The sequence below is a fragment of the Salmo trutta genome, chromosome 9 (genome assembly GCF_901001165.1).
Source record: "Salmo trutta chromosome 9, fSalTru1.1, whole genome shotgun sequence".
Taxonomy (NCBI): domain Eukaryota; kingdom Metazoa; phylum Chordata; class Actinopteri; order Salmoniformes; family Salmonidae; genus Salmo; species Salmo trutta.
Window position 1 is genome coordinate 14,637,466 of NC_042965.1, and position 19,523 is coordinate 14,656,988.

Consider the following 19,523-nt stretch of genomic DNA (forward strand, 5'->3'; position numbering starts at 1 on the left):
TGTTAGAGTGGTCACTCGACCATCTTGTCAATATAATGGATCATTTTTAACCATACCCCTCTCTGGCGGTCATAGGGGTGATGTTGTGGAAACGTCAGCCGTTGCGGGCGGGGCTACACGAGTCTGGCTCCATCTCCACTCTGTAAGGCAAATTGTCCCGTTATAAGGAGTGAAACTCCTGTTGAATATTTGTGTGATTAGAATTTGGCTAATCACATGACTGCAAGGTGGGTCTTCAAATTTAGTTTATTTTCTCTTACTACACTGGATATTTGCAATAGTATCCCCACTCCAAGTCTGTTGTGGCAATGGATGCAAATAGTTCAAGTGTGACACTTCATAGCGTCCGCATGTTTCCCATCCGAAACACTTTATGATATCAAGACGTTGTTAGTTTGTCTTCGGCAATGTTTTTTGGGGGGGGGGGGGCTGATTGTGCACACGCCATTTTCCCCTCGAGGCAAGCTGAAGTCCGCGCCCCTTCGTCGGTGATTGGTCAACAGTAGGGATCCTTCAATGAAGTGTTTTTTTAACTTGAGAAATATTGCACCAAACATCGTAATGTAAAATTGCGCGACTATTGTCCCTTTGGCAAAAATGTCAAAGTTAATGGCCGATTTGAGTTCTTAGATACATTTTGACTATTGAGGCATTCAGACTGCTGGCTACAGAATCTCAAGGTGGACAAATGGTACGATTGCAGATTATTTTTCTAGTTTTTCCAAACGAAGGTCTTTTAACGAGCAAACTCGTTAAGTTCGCTTAGCAGAGTTCGGCTAGGCGGCCGAACCGAAGCATTCCGACGCCTTTAATAGGCATGCCATTTAATAAAGTGGTTTTAGGGTGTTACATTATTGGTTTACGTTATTACACCATTATAAAAAGACATCATGTAATAATTACATTATGCATAAAAATATTTGTTATGCATATTTACTACATTATCAGCATTTATTACTATAGCAGTTGCTACAGGGTCTTGAAAGGTAAACATGATCACAAAGACACACTTTGGTACCAAAAACAGATTTTATTTGAGTATAGCCTATATGAAATGAGTTGGATCAGTATGCAGTACTGTGACATTTCAAATGAAAGGAGGGGAAAAAAAGTTGCTTTGATTAAATAATAGCCTTCTACAACAATTCTGTGTAGACAAATGGCTAAATGATTTTGTAAATAAAAACAGAAAGGCTCTGGGTGTAAATCCCTGAACAAGATACAGGTCCAATAAAAGTATGTAATGCAACCATTACATGATAAAACTACAAGCCCACAAACCCAGCTGGTGTACAGTAGATGCAACTCAGATGCTTCTCTAAATAAGCCATTTCCTCCATAGCTTTAGAGAGTTAGACCAATATCAACACATTATCCAGTGGACTCCCTGACAGAGCTCTGAAGAGATAGTCCAGGAATCACAGTCTATAAACAGTAGGCTACCTTGCTGGTCTCCCCAGTGTAAAATACATTGCATTGATATATTGGCACAAAAATAGGCATATTCCTTGAAAGCGTAACTTGGATAGAATCAAGGGGTTGTTCAGTTCACCATACAATGTTTACAGTTGCATACAGTATTGATTGCATTTAAGCTGTGTGTACTTACATGAGGGCTTCACCTTGTGCAGTATTTATTTAATTAAAAAGTGGAATACAATGCACAGTAACTTTAAGGACATTAAACGTTTAAAAGTATCTCTGCTATGAAATGTCTTAGAGGATTTCTCTTAACGAGTGGTTATTAAAAATATTAACTGACCAGCACTTTGTATACAATGTACACAATATTCTCACAGTAAAATGTAACCGTCTTCTGTATGCAGAATACATTCTAACGTTTATCATGGCATGCTCTTTTATACTGCATGAGGCGTTTCTGAACAGAAGACAACTCCTAAACCAGTCCAGGTAAGGTTTAAGCTCTAAAAAGGACTGGGTAGGCATTGGTGGTGAGAAAGTTACAATATTACCAATCTGTTGCATTATGAGACCCCTCTTTTTCCAAACATTAAAAGGGAGTCAAATATTATTTGTTGTAAATTAAATCTCACATACATTTTATAGAAACGTTCAAATACATAAAATCAAAAGTGTAACATGTCAGCATTAGTATGTTTGTCAAAGGCAACAAATGCTTGTTTAGGGGGGGTTTAATGATTGTGCGTCACAAGGCTGAAGGGGTCTGATGACAACTGTCTGCGTCACAAGTACTAAAATAATGACTGACCCACAGCCTTCTGCCAGTCAATGCTACAATGACCATTTTAACCATCTGTCCTCAGTTACTCAGACAGGAAAAGAGAAAGAAATATCACCAAGGCCTTTGCTTGAGCATTTGAAAAAACAAATACAAATGATAAAAAAAACACGACAGGTCAACTGCTCCCTCTAACATGACACCTTTCAAATGGTTTCAGAAGACACACTCAACCAGTGAGCAGCAACCTCACACACTAGTCCATGTACGTATATTCCTTACAAAAGCAAAACTATTTGGGCTTGAAATCATACGATAGTCTGAGCATCAGAGAGTGCAGACAGGCCTAGACCTGATATGGATGTCCATAACACTTCAGGGGCTGATAGAAGAATGCTGGAACTACACACACCATCAGAGTACAGAAAATGCACTCAAACAGACTCAATCTGATTCGCACACACACACACTACCTGAGCTACACAGACACTTCCCCCATACACACACACACAAATCTCCAGGCATAGACAATCTACTCCTTAACTGAAGAGTTTCACAAAGCAGCCCTGGCAGTAGGGCTTGTCATTCTGCTCCTTGAAGGTGCCCTTGTTGAGCTGCTTGAGGCAGAAGGCACAGACAAAGTGCTCGGGGTGGAACTTCTTGGCCATGGCCGTGATGCAGCGGCCTGTAATGGGCTTCTGGCAGCCAGAGCAGAGGGAGCCGCGGCGCTCGTGGTAGTGAACCTCACAGTAGGGCTGCCCATCATGCTCAAAGAAACTCCCATTCACAAATGGGGTGAAGCACTCCTGCATACACAAACAGGGAGTAATGAGTAAGTACACGAGTCAGGGCTAATAACAACATGAACGCCTTTATGTAAAGGGAATAAGGCAGAATACAGACCCTGCAGACAAAGCACTCTGGATGCCAAAGGGAGTTCAGTGCAGAGATGTAGTTCTCCAGGATGGCTCGGGCACAGCCGCCACATTTAGGCGCAAACATGTCAAAGTAGTCCTTCCTACAGTACGCCTTCCCATCCTTCTCATGGAAGCCTTCAAGAGACACAGATCATGAGTTCTGCACCTCACTATAAAACTGGTCATTACAAGTGAGCTCCAAGAATGGGTCAAACTCACCTTCTGGGCCAAAGAATGATCCACACTGAGCACAGAAGAAATGCTCAGGATGCCATGTCCTGTCCAACGCAGTCACAACTTTCTGTAAACATGAACATTGGAACAGTTACTCACTGCTACACTATCTGTCCACTGCCTTAGTTGTAATAGTTATTTTTGTTGTACATGGTGTTTACTTACATCCAGAATAGGTCCGTTGCAGTAGTGGCAGCGTGGGGAGAACAGGTTGTGGTAGTCCTTCTCGCAGTAGGGCGCTCCGTCACGCTCAAAGAAGTTTCTGGAACCTATCTCCTCCTGACAGTGGGTACACACAAAGTGCTCCGGGTGCCACGTGCGCCCCATGGCAGTCACCACCTGGACACACAAAATCGACAGTTTATGTAAATTAACCATGCCAACAAAGCTTAGCAATTAAATGTAATGTAATGAGAGACCATGATCTTAGAAAGGCCACCCAAGCCTAATCTCAGGCCCACCCAAGCCCCTTACCTGTCCCACGATGGGTTTACAGCAGGCCCCACACACTCCCTTGGCCACAGTCTGCACACCCAGTTTATGGAGGTCAGACTGCAGGCTGCCGAGCATGTTGTCCAGCTTGTTGACCTGCGTTGGGGGGCCTCCAGGGCCACCTTTCCCCTGGGCCATGATCTGTCAAAAGATGGAGGGCGAGAGGATAGGATGGACACCAGAGCACAGTGCATTCTCTCATAAAAATACATCTGTACAAATAATTAAACAGTGGGTTTACTGAAGGAAACTGAAGCCAGTGAGAAAGAGAGAAGGCGTTCTGTTATAGAAATAGAAAAGGTAGAGAGAGAGAGCCATGCCTGCATTGGAGGTAAGATTGGGTCGTATTCGGTTTGACAGCCAACGGACACCAGGACTTTGGGGGGAGGTGGTGCAGGCTGCACTGGTGGACAGGGCCCTGGCTTGGGGGCAGGGGCCTGCCATACTGGGACAGGTGGGGATGGAGGTTGTACAAGTGGAGGTGGGGGAGGTAGAGGAGCAGGGATCGGCTTCATAGGTGGGGGAGGGATGGGTTCCTGGGGTGGAGGAGGGGGGCAGGGGGGAGGGGCAGGGGTCTGCTTCATAGGTGGGGGAGGGATGGGTTCCTGGGGTGGAGGAGGGGGGCAGGGGGGGAGGCGTAGGAGGTAGAGGAGCAGGGGTCCGCTGCATAGGTGGGGGTCTACTGGGTTTTTCTATAATAGGAGGGTGACGAGGCACTGGGGGAGACTGGGGTGGGTAAATGACCCTCTGAGGTAGAGGGGACTCTGGGGGAATAATGATCTGAGGAGAAGAAGAGACAGGGACAACCAGAGAGAAAGACAAAATGAAAGGTAAAGAACTGAAAGTGAAGTAAAATTTGAGTAAAATGTATGAGAAATGTGCAATAGTATCTGGGATGGTGGGAGCCTGTTGTGATCGTATCCAGGCCAACCTTGTCCACGGCCCCGTCGCCACGGAAGCGCTGTGGCTTGGACATGACAATGATGCCCTCAGTGAGCCAATCGTCCGGCTGCTTACGCCGGCGGTCAGCCAATCGACCAATCCCCAGCTTCCCCTGCAGCTCCTCTATGAGGCGGTCCTGGGAGCTGCTCTTGTTGACAATGATGGGGCCCACCCGCCCCCTCCGGGGGTGACCCTCTCGGTACATGGGGTGTACGTTGGAGGTCTCCTTGGTGCGCCTAATCACTGATTTAAGCTAGAAGGAGAACGAGCATCAGGAATCCACTGTGATCCAGTTACAATACCGCAGGCCAGGTGAGTGGTTCAGTTCAGAGGAAGCAGTCCATTCAGATCAAGCACCATTCCAGTTCATTCAAAGCCAAAAGCAACAACCTCCACAAGCTTGTGTAGCAGCAGTGGGTAAAGTCGTCCAAAGGAATGTGTCAGTCACACTCATGTGGTCTCACATGCGCAGACCCCATCTGCTCCCTGACCATTTAGCAGAACATAGTTGTGCAAGATGGGGGCGTCATGCCACACTGGTGCAACAAGTGAGGTAGTCTAGGATGTGGTCACAAAGTAAATTGTGTGGTTTAAAAGAATAACATGCCAACAAAGGACACAGCCAGGCAGTGAACAATTAGCCACTATGCAGTAGCAGCAAACATCCTGGTGTGCAGATTGTAATGACATTATCTCAACAACAACAAAAAAACAGATGTTTTGGTATCAAAACAACCAGCTTTCTGAGATGGCAGAAAACGGTTATGCTATTGTATGAATAACATTTAACGCTGACCAGGGTTGGGGAGTAGCTAGTTACATGTAATCGGATTACAAAAAAAACCAGAATCAGTTACGTTATCAGCAAAAATATTGTAATTAGATTACAGATACTTTAAAAAAACTAGATAATGTTTAAATTTAGAAAGGATGTTTGCAATAAAACGGACACTTTTCTGTTTTCAAGTCGGGATTGAAAAAAGGTGCTAGTTTAATTTTGTTCCACGTGAGCAAGCCTGGAGACGACTATGATGACACACCAAATGCTTTTGGAAGAATAGTTTGTCTTCTAATGCCTCTTAAGGGCAAAGTAATCCAAAAGTATCAGATTATGTTACTGATTACAATTTTGGATAGGCAAGTAGTAACTAATAGATTACATTTCGAAAGTAACCTACCCAACCCTGACTGTTGTTTCTGTGTGTGTTTGTGCAGATCCAAAACAGTGTGGCGGCGAGGGCAGTCCCATACATGTCCAGATGCTGAGACCCTGTCCACAGTGGCATGCTGCAGCAGAGGCAGGTCCAGGGAAGCATCAGGAGTCCCAGGGCAGGAGGAGCCATCCAGGGACTCATCCATCCAGCTGGCCTCAGTCATCGGGGTCAAGCTCCCATCTGTATAAGGTCTCTCTGTATTAGGAGTCATACCACCATCCTGTCCATCTTGGAGACACATGTTCAGCTCCACATCAGCCCAGTCCATGAGCTCCCTATACCCATCAACATGTCCACTTATTACTGACCCATCCCGGGTAAATGTCCCTTCATGGGTACTTGCCTCGTCCCAGGTTCTTGCCCCGTCCCGGGTACTTCCGGTGGTGTCCGGCTGCACCTCCCTTCTGTCTAAGGGCATGATGCTCTTCTCATGCACCACCTCCTGCTTCAGCCGAGGTGCCTCCATAGGGACTCTATCGTTCTCAATCTTGGCGAAACGCATGGCCAGCAGCTTATCCAGGGCTTCATCCAGAGAGGGCTCAGCTGCAGGGACTGGCTCCAGCACTCTCCTTGAGATCATGGGGCTAGTGAGAGCTGGGGGAGGGGGAGCCTTGGGATATGTGACCAGAGATGGTGAGGGGGCTTTCGAAGCAGTGAGAGGAGTAGGGGACTTGGAGTAAGAGAAAGGAACAGGACTAAGGCTCTTAGTAGTAGTTGGAGTAGATACACTTAGATCCATGTCAGTTAGGGGACTGGGGCTTTTGGTAACAGAGGGAGGAGTTATGCCACGTTCTAGAGAGGGACTAGGGGATTTTAAGGGGTTCTGGTCTAGCGTGGTGCTGGCTGAGGTGAGTGATGGTTTAGCAGCATTGGGAGGACTGGGGTCTGTGCTAGGTGAAGGTTTGGAGTGGTTGAGGACTACCAAGGACTTCTGATGAGAGGACAGCATGGTGGCAGAGACGTCGATGAAGGCTTCTGGTTCACTCTCTGCAAAGAACAGAGGGCTCTGGAAGGTTACAGTTGCTGGGGGAGGGCTTGATAATGAGGGATGTGGAGAGGACACTGCCCCCCCACCTTCCTCCTCTATGTGCAGCTCCCAGTCAGGCAGTGAGAAGAGAGGGGAGTCGCAGGCAGGTTGAGAGGGAAGGAGGGGGGAGGGGGAAGCTGCAACAGGGGAGGAGGGGGTACGTGGATGAGGATGGACCTCCAGAGTGCTGCTGGGGGAGATTTCTGCTTGATCCAGCTGGGGATCAAAAGGTTCATAGACCCCAAGGAGCCAAGAACAGGACAGGCAGGAGAGGAAAAGGACACCACAAGAGCAGGAAGATAAAAAGAAATAATCAGATCAGAGAATATAGAATTTAAGGAATCTAATAAAGGATTTCTTTCATAGAAGAACAAGTGTAAGTCCTGTCAACACACACACACTGCTGTGCACCTTGAAGTCGGACAGGGAGGCCATGAGCTCGTCAAGCTCGCGTGTAGCACAGGATGCTGAGATTCTGGCCTGCTGCTGAGAGGGAGAGTCCAACTCACTGTGAAGAACAGAGGGGCTGGGGATGCAGAATACACAAACAAAGCACATGATCAAACACAATCCAACCTGGACCCCCTGAAACAAGTTATTATTCATACAATCATTGCATGTGATCAGATAGAGCACCACAATCCAGGCTACAGTAGATTATTACCATAAGATCGTTGCTAGTTAGCACATATCCTATAATTCAAAGTTATGACAAACTCATCCTTGTCCATCTGTGACTCTTGAGTAGGAGTAACTGCCAAGATCCTGACCTGGGATTGGGTACAGAACCCTCCAGCTCATCCAGCAGACTCTCCACTGTGGGCCGGCCATCCTCCACCACCCTGGTCCCATTCTGTTTGGGCTTCTCCTGAACGGGAGGGCTCACCATGATGTCAAGGGGCCCCCCGTTTTGCTGCACATAGTTGGTAATACTGCAGGATGGCAGGGGTGGGGCGGTTTCCTCTGTGGGTAGAGAGGACAGCGGGACATCGTTCATCATCACAGTAACATGCCGTAAACACATACTGCAAGAACAAAACCACCTATTGCACAGTTGATGGCAGAGGTAAGTACCACTTTGGTAATATAAACACCAAAACCTAGTGAATATTTCTGTAGGATGTGGTTCGCTGTCTGTCTACCTGTGGTGGGGAAAGAGGGAGAGTTCTGCTGGACAGCATTGAGCTCCAGGAGCAGCCGGTCCAGCTCTGACAGGTTACTGCCTAGCGCGGAGCTCATGGCAGCCACAGATGGGTCAGCAGACTTCTGTTTGTTGGGGAAACTGACAGAGGCAGAGAGACAACGGGTGTCAATTGTGTGTAAAGTGTAAAACAAACAGAGTGACAGGCGGTCTAGTAGTCTCCCAGTGGAGGTCCCTTCCTAAGGATCTGTTCCTATGGCCCTTCCGCCTACCTGTAGACGTGGTCCTCTTCAATGTGGGACAGGGGTGGGCTGCTACTGTCCCTGGACCATGAGCTCTTCGGAGCTGAACCCAAGGACTGCAGAGAAGAGAACAGTCAGTTCAGTCTTGAAAAGCCATTTACTGAATGATATGCGTGAGTGTGAGTCTGACGTGTGACTGACCTGTTGGGAGGAGTGGAGGGAGTCGATGACAGAGCCATTCAGAGCCTCAGCGGAGGGAGGGGGCGGCACCGGGGGAGGGGCTGACACATCCTGGTAGGAGTTTCCCCCAGTGGGGAAAGAGTAGGGGGTTTCCTCAGACAGGAACACAGGCCGCTTGGAAATGTGGGATGTCGTGGATTCCAGGTCCGCCAACAAAGCGTCTGAGGTGGTAAGAAATGCTTCCATGGTTAGACACAGTTTAGAGCTCTGACACTCCTAAATATTTGACAGAAATACAAACCCTAATGCTGCCACAGTATCATGACATCACGAGGGGAGGGCAGACGTTGGGTCGTCACTCGAACACTATTCTTTCCGGAACAATCATTCACAGAAGATCAAGATGCAACAACTTTTCCTATGCTTAGTATGAATGTCAATAGTTTGCAGATTTAGTTATGTTGCCTCCGTTAGAATGTGAAAAATGTAAAGCACGTAACATTTAGGGCTGGGAATTGCCAGAGACATCACAATATGGTATGTATTGCGATTCGATACTGTGATTTTATTGCGATTTGATGCTCCAAACATATTGCATACTATACTGAGTGTACAAAACATTGAGGACACCAGCTCTTTCCACAACACACTGACCAGTTGAAAGCTATGATCCCTAATTGATGTCACTTATTAAATCTACTTCAATCAGTGTAGATGAAGGGGTGGAGACAAGTTAAACAACGATTTTTAAGCCTTGAGACACTATGTGTGTATCTGTGCCATTCAGAGGGTGAATAGGAAAGACAAAAGGTTTAAGTCCCTTTGAACGGGGTATGGTAGTATGTGCCAGGCGCACTGGTTTGTGTCAAGAACTGCAACACTGCTGGGTTTTTCACGCTCAGCAGTTTCCCATGTGTATCAAGAATAGTCCACCACCCAAAGGACGTCCAGCCAAGTTGATAACTGTGGGTAGCATTGGAGTCAATATGGGCCAGCATCCATGTGGAACGCTTGCGACACCTTGAGTCCATGCCCCGATGAATTGAGGCTGTTCTCAGGGCAAAAGGGGATGCAACTCAATATTAGGAAGGTGTTTAATGTTTCTTACATTGCATGTCTGCTGCAGAGGGACAAGACATTTACATCTCATCCAGAGTAACTTATAGTTAGTGTATTCATCCTAAGATGGCTACCACATATCACAGGCGAAGCCATCAGTCGAGTCAGAGCGAGAAGTCACGGTGCGGAGGAAGATTATTTAAGATACGGTTAGAGGAGGTAGCGGTTCAGATGTTTTTGGAAGATGGGTAGGGACTCCGCTGTCCTAGCTTCAAGGGGAAGCTGGTTCCACCATTGGGGTGCCAGGACAGAGAAGAGCTTGGACTGGGCTGAGCTGCCCTCCCGTAGGGGTGTGAGGGCCAAGAAACCTGAGGTGTGCTTGGGTTGGGGTGTAGGGTTTGAGCATAGCCTGAAGGTAGGGAGGGGCAGTTCCTCTTGCTGTTCCGTAGGTAAGCGCCATGGTTTTGTAGTGGATGTGAGCTTCAACTGGAAGCCAGTGGAGTGTGTGTCGGAGCAGGGTGACATGGGAAAACTTGAAGGTTGAAAACCAGGCAGGCTGCAGCGTTCTGGATAAGTTGCAGGGGTTTTGACAAGAGGGCCATGATAAAAATGAGTTTCAGTCATGGAAGTAAAAGTACTGAAAACAAATTTGCTTCCTATTTAAAAAGATGGAGAACAAGCTATGCACCAAAAATACTGGAGATTTGGTGCAGGTACAGCGCAAAAAATTACATTGTGATATGAAACGGTCTCGATTTACACCCCCCCCCACCACCACTAGTAATGTGTGTAGAGACCTACACATTCTTCACCCAGCTTATTGGGCTCTCAGGCTGGAGTCTACCAAGTGGCGGGTGTCTAAACTGACAATTCCTAAGTGTATGAGTCAGTCCCTCATTCCAACCGGTCACTCAGCCTCATTCCAAAAAAAGGCCAGCTCCCCAGGGCCCCTCCACAGTAGTCCTGTCCTGTCCTGCACCAGGAGCTAAGATTAGGCCACCAGCATAGCGCCACAGACACACAAATCCCCAGTGTCATTTCTAAACCCACTATGTCTGGTTAAGATTCTCTCCGCCGTCCATCAAATCTTTCTATTGGGCCCTAAAAATATATAGCTCCTGTCAGTAAGTACCTGGCTATCGGTCTTGGCTTGTCCGTTGTTCCATTTGTCTTCAACAGAATTTTTTTTTTCTCTTTTCCAAGAAGATTTGTGTGAGCATGAGACAGACAGCATATCTCCTCCAGGGTTATCAAGTGTACAGTACAGCATTAGTGTCCCCTAGAACACCAGAACAAAATAGACCCTGACATCACCCACTCCATCCATCCATCCTCAGTCAGTCAAGAATAGCCTGTTAAAATGTTGCACATACTGGGATGATGGCACAGGGAATCCTCAGTCTATTTTAAGTAAACAAGCGTAAGACCTAGAGAACATTAAATTGGTTCAACTAAATGATCTGATAAATAGAAAGTCTAAGATCCCAACTTTACAACAACAACTTCATGAGGTGAAGCACAATAGTCAAATTCAAGTGGGCATCATACATACTGCACCTAAGACCACAGTCAAAAGGTCCATCTTAGGTCATACACACACACACACACAAAATCTTCTTTAAGTCAAACAAAGCAAAAACACACATGCAAGAAGATGACATTAACAGTTAGAGAGTTATAGTTCAGAGCAAATTTTAATCTTTACTGGGCAAAATGCCCCCTTACTATTACTCCCGATATGCCATCTGACGACCCAAGAGTAAGTGTGAGTGCGTAACTGTGTTTACAAAACAGAGGGACTGAGATGAGACAGAGAGGACTACGACTAGCTAATGTCCCATCTGCTAAGGGTGTGGTGGCAGGGGAAAATCAGAAACAGACACTGGATATTATTACAATTCCTTACTCGAAGCCTCTCCCTCCAACTCACCCCGGGGCTTCCTTTTTCTCTCACAAAAAAAAAAAAATGTAAAAAGGAACTAGATGTCTGTCTACTTCTGTTAACCGACTGAAGTTTATAGCTCGTAAAAAAAATAAAAGAATCTCTATAGAACCTTGACTTTATTTGAACCGATTCTCTACCACAACTTCCTTCCACAGTACTTCCCCCACTGTTCATTTAGACCAGAGACCCCAACCAGTAGCGAGATGTTAAACCACATGGGAGCAAAACCTATTTAAAGCTGTACTCTCAGCAAGTCAGTCAGTGCAAAAGTGCTGAACTATAACTACCAGTCCAAAACGAGCTGCACCTGGTGCCGACAAAGGTCTTAAAGTTCACTTCATCACTCTTACAATAAAGCCTAATGAAAATCACTATCCTCTCTCCAAATGGTCATTCTTTTGTGAATATCTTTCATGGTGTGGTTTCCCCTTTAATAATAAATCATCCTGAAAGTCATTACTGAAACACTAAATCACACATAGCCAGCTAGGTATGATATACAGCACACAGAATAACGTCGACCTTACTCATGGCAGTGCAGGCCAGCCTTACCAACCCACTTTGAGAGGAATGGACACGCCGCCAAGTTCCTCAGTATGCCAGACCGGGATTCTCTGCTTAGTATGACTAGATTACCCCCCGCTGCTACTACATCTGACCCTGGCCAACCCCTGTGGTACTGATCAGTTGGAGATTCCAGTCAAAATCGAAGTGTTTCAATCATGCCTTTAATGGATATTTGGGTAATGTATGGACTACTCAAGGGTGTACCTAGTAGAAGCTGTAAAGGGATAGTTAATTAAACTAAGAGCAATGAGTGGAGGATATTTACTCATAGCTAAAGGTCTGCTGCAATACACTCCTGTATAGTGCTTCAGGCCAGGGCTACATTGACATAGATGTTTACTGGAGTGTGCTGGAGGAAATGCCACTGGAATAAATTTATTCATTTGTGTTGATTGTCCCTCCTGTGGAGGGCGGCGTTGAGTCTGAAACGTTGATGACAAAGGGGCTGTGGCTTGAGTTGGTTTGGGGGGAGGGGGTCCTTTGCTTCTTAATACAGCTAAGTACTGTAAGCCAAGTAACACATTCATCTTTGAGATGGGTAAAGTCCACTCTTTTCAGAGCAAATCCTGACTACTTCTGAGAAAAATGCAATTATAAGACAGCTCACTTCTATGGGAAACGCATTCATTCTGCCATTTGGGGATTCTAAGCAGGCCATTAGCAAAAGAGATCAAGTCACCTGACTTTGTTTATTGCAGCTTCAATGACTTAAATAGATTAGCAATACATTCCGGTTGTGATTCTTTCAACAAAAGGGTCTCATATAAAGTCATGATGTTCAAACATAAGCCAACAGTCTAGTGTTGTGTGCATACTGTATGGGCATTCTTTGGGTGGTGGGTGTACGTGTATATTCTTGCCGCAGTCTGTAGCCCCCCTCCTCCTGCCCGTACCAAAACCCTGCAGTCTTTATCTGATGGGCGGGAAGGTGCATTCCACACATTCCACTGTCTGCCTCAGAGAGAAAGCAGCCAGGGAAACAGAGGAGGGTGGCAGAGGAGATGGGGAGGCATGTGATGGAGGGCAAGGACAAAAGAAGGATGATTTGTACTAGGGTTGCAAAATTCCAGGAACTTTGAAAAAAATTCCCTGGTTTTCCATAAATCCTGTTTGGATTTTTACTTCACCAAGACAATCGATACACCTGCCAGGTTTGGCATAACAAGCGGATTAAACAGCATGATCATTACAAAGGTGCACCTTGTGCTGGGGACAATAAAAGGCCACTCTAAACTGTGCAGTTGTGTCACAACACACTGCCACGTTTTGAGAGAGCGTGCAATTGGCATGCCGACTGCAGGAAGGTCCACCAGGGCTGTTGCCAGAGAATTGAATCTTAATTTCTCTACTATAAAGCTGTCGTTTTAGAGAATTTGGCAGTACGTCCAAGCAGCCTAGCAACTGCAGACCACGTGTAACCACGCCATGCCAGGACCTCCACATCCGGCTGATGAAACTGTGGGTTTGCACAACCGAAGAGTTTCTGCACAAACTGTCAGAAACCGTTTACGGGAAGCTGGGGTTATGGTATGAGCAGACATAAGCCACCCAACAACGAACACAATTGCATTTTGTCGATGGCAATTTGAATGCACAGAGATTCCGCGACAAGATCCTGAGGCTCATTGTCATACCATTCATCCGCCGCCATCACCTCATGTTTCAACATGATAATGCACAGCCCCATGTCACAAGGATCTGTACACAATTCCTGGAAGCTGGAAATGCACAGCCCCATGTCGCAAGGATCTGTACACAATTCCTGGAAGCTGGAAATGCACAGCCCCATGTCGCAAGGATCTGTACACAATTCCTGGAAGCGTCCCAGTTTTTCCTGCATACTCACCCGACATGTCACCCATGAGCATGTTTGAGATGCTCTGGATCAACGTGTATGACAGCATGTTCCAGTTCCCACCAATATCCAGTAACGTCGCACAGCCATTGAAGAGGAGTGGGATAACATTCCACAATCAACTCTATGCGAAGGAGATGTGTCACGATGCATGAGGCAAATGGTGGTCACACCAGATACTGACTGGTTCTGTGACCAACAGAAGCATATCTGGATCCCCAGTCATGTGACATCCATAGCTTAGGGCCTAATTTATTTCAAATTGACTGATTTTCTTATATGAACTGTAACTCAGTAAAATATTTCAAATTGTTGCATTTATATTTTTGTTCAGTTTATAATGTTTTGTAATACAGGATATGATTGGCCAGACAGAAACCATCATTCAACCAGTTGTACAACCACAAGGTTCCAGCTAAGAGAAGAAAAAAATATAAATACATTTGTCAGTTTAAAAACAATGAAAGTACTATGCTATAATTAGATAATAACAATAGGTACCAGATCAACAAAGTACAATATACTTGAGTCCAGGATAAGAGAGATGTCAATGTTTTTATTACCCATGGCAGGCCCAGGGAGCCATGCTTCCCAGGCGGGCAGGCAGCAGGCAGCCCTGACTGGCCAGTTCATCTTTTCTACTGACACATTGGATACAGTGATGGGCCACCAGGGTTCACAGCTCACATGTTAATAGCTGGGGGGCAGAGAGCAGAGCTGGCCAGAGCTACATGTAGGAAGAAACACTATCCCATCGGGCCTACCCAACATGATATTTATACCAATCAGGAGAGACTGGGGCCAGAGAGGGGTGGAGGGAGAGATACCAGAGGAGAATAGGGGGCGGGGGGGGGGGGTTACACCACAGAGAGAGTAGGGGGGGAACAGTGAGCTTAAAGACATACTGAAGGGGGCAGGGCCAGAGTGGTGTGGTGTTTCAGAGAAAGACAGAAGGATCTTGAAGCAAGATAGGGTCAGTGGCTTCAAAAGAAACATCACTAAAAATACCCGCCCAAGCAGCTCCATATCCGAAAGATGACACTCCCTGAAGAGAGCGCTGGACGAAAATAAAAGCGCTTCCCTACAAGTCAGTAAATCAGACGACAGCGAAGTCTAAAGACCATTCTGACACAGACAGTCACACTTAGACTGTCTGAGGACAGAGATTCGCTCCGGAATACCTGGGATAGGATTAAGTAATCCTTCTACCCCCCCCCTCCCCCCAAAAAAGATAGATGTACTATTGTAAAGTGGTTGTTCCACTGGATATCATAAGGTGAATGCACCAATTTGTAAGTCGCTCTGGATAAGAGTGTCTGCTAAATGACTTAAATGTAAATGAGGACAAACTCACACCAACAGATGTGAGATCGAGCAGCTACTGTGAATTCAGAGTAAGCGTCTGTTGGGGGCAGGGGTGTGAAAACATCAAGAATTGACTGTTTGGTTTCTCTTCTCAATGTTCAGCACTGAATCACACCAACCAAACTCCAAAAACAGCCAGCCAACTTCCATGTACTGTGGCCCTGTGGAGACCTCCACAGAGCAGAGTGCCACAGCCACACTGAGCTCTTTGAACAACATGCCCTGGGGTGTCTCAGCCTGAGTAATGTGGGAAAAATCCAGCGCCAACTGATTCCTGCTCCATTAATCTGACCCATCAGGAACTTAATCAACACTGTTCTCAGAGCCAAGAAACAAGGCCAGAGTGAGAGGGGGGGAAGAGAGTGACAAGAGGGAAACAGTTGAGGAAGTAAAGGCGAGGGAGAGGGGACAACGACTGACTTTTATTGGTTAAAAACACATCCTTAACAGCGGTGGCAGAGCCTGTATCTCCTGCTGCGTTTCCTGAACCCTGAATGCTGATTCTGCTCATTGTTTTCTTCTCCGTTTCCTTGGGATGTGAGGCAGGGTCTGTTGCCTAAGCGATGAGGTCAGGCATGCAGCTCCCCTCCCCAGACTCAGAACAGGATGGGTGTGGACAGAGCACAAGGACTGGACTAATTTACAGAGAAGACCATCCCATTAGTACAGAAAGCAGGCCCACTCAAACACACTGGAGTGGTATGCATACAGTCAGTAACACTACAGGTCCCTAGGGGTGATGACTAGCCTGGAACACTTCCTCACTGCTGACACACTGAAATACATTATCTCATTAAGGATCAACTGCCAAAGTTGTAAGGATGGCTATGTGTCTAACTTAAAGTGCGGCTGGTAAAACATGGTAAACATTTAGGTTCACCCCATTTAACATGCACCAAGTCCTCTCTTGAACTAGGGAATATTTTCATTTTTCTATAAGGTAATCAACTAATGCAGTCCACATCTCCTCAAAGAGGATCATTGTTCAACAGATTGCAACATTGCCTCTCCTATAGTGTTGTCCTCTTGACCTGCTGCCAACCTATACACCACCCACACACTGCACTCTATCCTGATGACCATTCATAACATAACCGAAGGCTGCTTCAGCCCACTGGGTCAGCCCACTGCTTCAGCCCACTGCTTCAGCCCACTGCTTCAGCCCACTGGGTCAGCCCACTGGGTCAGTCAGCCAATCTGTGTGTTCCCCCAGCACTGAGTCTGAATTTCACAGGCTCCTGAGGAATTCACAGAGAGGAGAGTGGTGACTTCACACATCCAACACACCAGTAAGATAGGCCATCTGACACTGACTGGCACTGTGTGGGTAAAGAGTCATCAGGATGAAGGCTCAGCTGCACTGCAGCCAAATCAGTAATGGTTCTGGGCCTGGCCACCACCTGATCAGAGCAGCGTGAGATGGGTCGGAGTCTCCGGAACGTTCCCAGGTCTCGTCTAACCTAGGGTTACTCACACGGCACTACAGAAACCCCCCTTGAAATGGGGACATATGTAGTACACTGAGCCAAGTAGAGAGGAGAGGATGGGATGATTGGGTTATGCAGCAGTAGGTCATCCATGCAGAGACCAGGGATTAGGGTTTTACTAGAAGGACGTAGTAGGACTGACTGAGGGTACCTGTTTGTAAAGAGCCCTCTATTTATTTACAGGGCCAGTGGAAACGGAGAGGTGGGAGGAGGTGAGCCGTGACCCAGTGAGTATTTGGCCTTCGACCCTGACAAACAATGATGTTAGACATTCCACAGCAGCCTCTCCCCCTCCCTCAGGCCTGGCTTCCCGACTTAAGTGAGACGGCAGGCTCTCCCTCAGTTAACAATCAGTCCTTTCACTGGGCCAGAGCAGCTAATGAGCCCTGGAGGTATTCTCAGATCAGGCCAAGCTCAAAATATGGCTCCTTATACCTCTACTTAAACAAGCCAAAAACATATCGCTGAAACTCAACATAGGCTAATTCAAATAGCTACTGGACTATTTTTTTTTTATGATTAGTTTATTGTCCATTTTCTTAGAGAGAATGAAAATGTGTATCACTTGATCAGTTCAATCAACTGAGACGCTGGCCCACACCCTGAGGAATTGAAAGCACAGGAGAGAGAGTCATGCTTTGGTCGCTGGACTGCCTCTAGCCTCTTGGCTACATGCCACCACCCTTCTGTGCATGAAGATGAAAGCAATTGCATTTATTCAATAACACACTTTCTAATCTGGGAAGGTTTAGTGAATTGGCCACCTGATGAAATCTATAAACACACACATACATACACACACACAGACTTTTTGATTTCTAAGTGTAATGCCAGAGGTCAAGGGTCAGTGAACTATAACAGTTGACTGGTCAGCTATCTTGTCACGGAAAATAGACTGATGGGTAAATGGTGGCATTGGGGGGTGACCTGTCCGCCAGCATGATCAACCAGACACTTGGTGCCTAAAATGCACTGATGCATGTAACCATGGAATATGATCTGTGTGCAAGTATGAACGGTGCAGGTTGGTATATCGCAGGTTCGGCTATTTGAGGTATGCCGGTTCCAAGTGTTTCTTTGTGTAAATATCTCTGGTGCATATCCATGTGAAAAAGTGCTCTATTCTTTTGAAGACCCATATTACTCCAGGTCTGTAGGTGGCTACTCTGTCTGAGTATGTACTCTAAACATTAGGCTTTGGACAGGGGTCAAAAGGGTCACGAGACCCATAAAATAGGCCTACTACTTCCACCATAGAAGGACTACCACTACAAATAAGAGATCAGCTAGTCGGGATCCCTGGGACATCATTCCCAAAACCAGGGTCCCCTGATAGCATTGACCATCTATGTAGGCACCCAACAATTATATAATAACTATTTAGTTTCACCTCAGGTATGCCATGAGAAGGTAGCAAGTCTGCTAATTACAGCATTTGGGAGAGCTTCCATCCTGCCTGTTAAGGAGGCACAACATATACTTACACCTCATTGCCTCTAACAAGTCAGACTTTTTCCCTTTCCATATTTGACACACAAGAAACGACAATGGGCGTGATGATAAAAATTAAAGAGGGATAGACATACACTATTTATCATGTCATTTCACGTGTGTTTCTTATATGGAGCTGGTGTCGCCATTTAGAACGTGAGGATAACATGGCATGACTAACACTGAACCTAAAGGCTATAGTGTACTGTGTTACTGTGGACAACTTCCAAGCACCTATATGAACTGTAATGAGACGAACGTTTTAGTGCAAAACAAAACGCGGATAACTTTGCGGCCTATGAGGGTAAAGCCAATTAATATGGGTGGTGCTGGAACCTCGTTTCCATATAAACAAACGATGTTGATACATCATCGGACAGACTGATGCCAAAGTGTTATCTAAAATAAAGTTAATCATTTATGCAAGAGTTAACCATTGTCATTGTTCCATTCAAAGATGAAAAACCTGACATGAAAAGTGGATAAACGGGGTTAAATTCGAAGCTATTGAATGTAGTTTAGCCTACACTTTTGTCTGTTGAGTTCAGATATTAAAACACATCTCTTAGCCGTCGATTATCCCAAGATCTTGGAGGAAATCCCCGCTGCCTTGAAATACATGACTGTTTCCTCAACCCATACTTTCCGCTATGCTGAATAGAAAACGGCTGAGATGAGAAAAGGACACGGTATGAAATTTACCTAAATCGTCCATACTTCCAGCGTTGGCTTCACCAGTGAAAAGTTCCTGTAAAGGTTGAACAACTTTTCGGCGTCCGTGGTTTCCTTTCAAAATCTCAATAGTTTACTCTGCTGAAGTTGGTTGTGAAGTACGCTGTGAAATACAGTACAGGACCGAGCTGCGATGTGCATGTGTACTTCACATCGACGAGCATTTATATATCCTACGCAACAGCCGACATGAAAGTCCCCTAACTTAGCAGGCGTGAAGGACTTTCCTTTCATAAAGAGCGGCCTCTAGCGAGGGATAACAGCCTACTGTAGCAGACAAGCGCGACTGATGAAACACTGTTACAATACATAACGTACAGCAGCTACTCCTACCTATATTGTTATTATATGCATAGTAGCCTATTAATTGGACCTTACAAGGCAGTGTCGAGGTAAATCCCACATATTTTCATACATTTTTTTTTCTTCAGGT

The 19,523-nt window shown here is 46.0% G+C and overlaps 1 protein-coding gene across 2 annotated transcripts; it reads right to left on the reverse strand.

Moving 5' to 3' along the window:
- Positions 1-1,010: 1,010 nt before the first annotated feature.
- pxnb (paxillin b) lies at positions 1,011-19,304 on the reverse strand. 2 transcript variants are annotated; one of them, XM_029762596.1, is made up of 11 exons: positions 19,061-19,288; positions 8,611-8,810; positions 8,440-8,525; positions 8,169-8,308; positions 7,797-7,989; positions 7,438-7,552; positions 3,826-3,984; positions 3,517-3,690; positions 3,337-3,418; positions 3,104-3,252; positions 1,011-3,006 (listed from the first exon to the last, which is right to left on the reverse strand). In XM_029762596.1, the coding sequence occupies exons 1-11, from the start codon at positions 19,071-19,073 to the stop codon at positions 2,740-2,742; spliced, it is 1,578 nt and encodes a 525-aa protein (XP_029618456.1). In that variant the 5' UTR covers positions 19,074-19,288; the 3' UTR covers positions 1,011-2,739. The 2 variants fall into 2 exon arrangements, with proteins under 2 accessions (XP_029618456.1, XP_029618455.1); XM_029762595.1 differs by lacking the exons at positions 1,011-3,006; positions 3,104-3,252; positions 3,337-3,418; positions 3,517-3,690; positions 3,826-3,984 and adding exons at positions 4,444-5,038; positions 6,037-7,242 and having other exon boundaries at positions 19,061-19,304.
- Between the last annotated feature and the right edge of the window lie 219 nt (positions 19,305-19,523).

Coding starts and splice junctions, on each gene's coding strand:
- pxnb (XM_029762595.1), bottom strand. Junction 7,990..8,168: donor TCCCTCTTTCCCCACCACAG/GTAGACAGACAG, acceptor CTCTACCCACAG/AGGAAACCGCCCCACCCCTG. Junction 7,243..7,437: donor CCTCCCTGTCCGACTTCAAG/GTGCACAGCAGT, acceptor TTTGATCCCCAG/CTGGATCAAGCAGAAATCTC.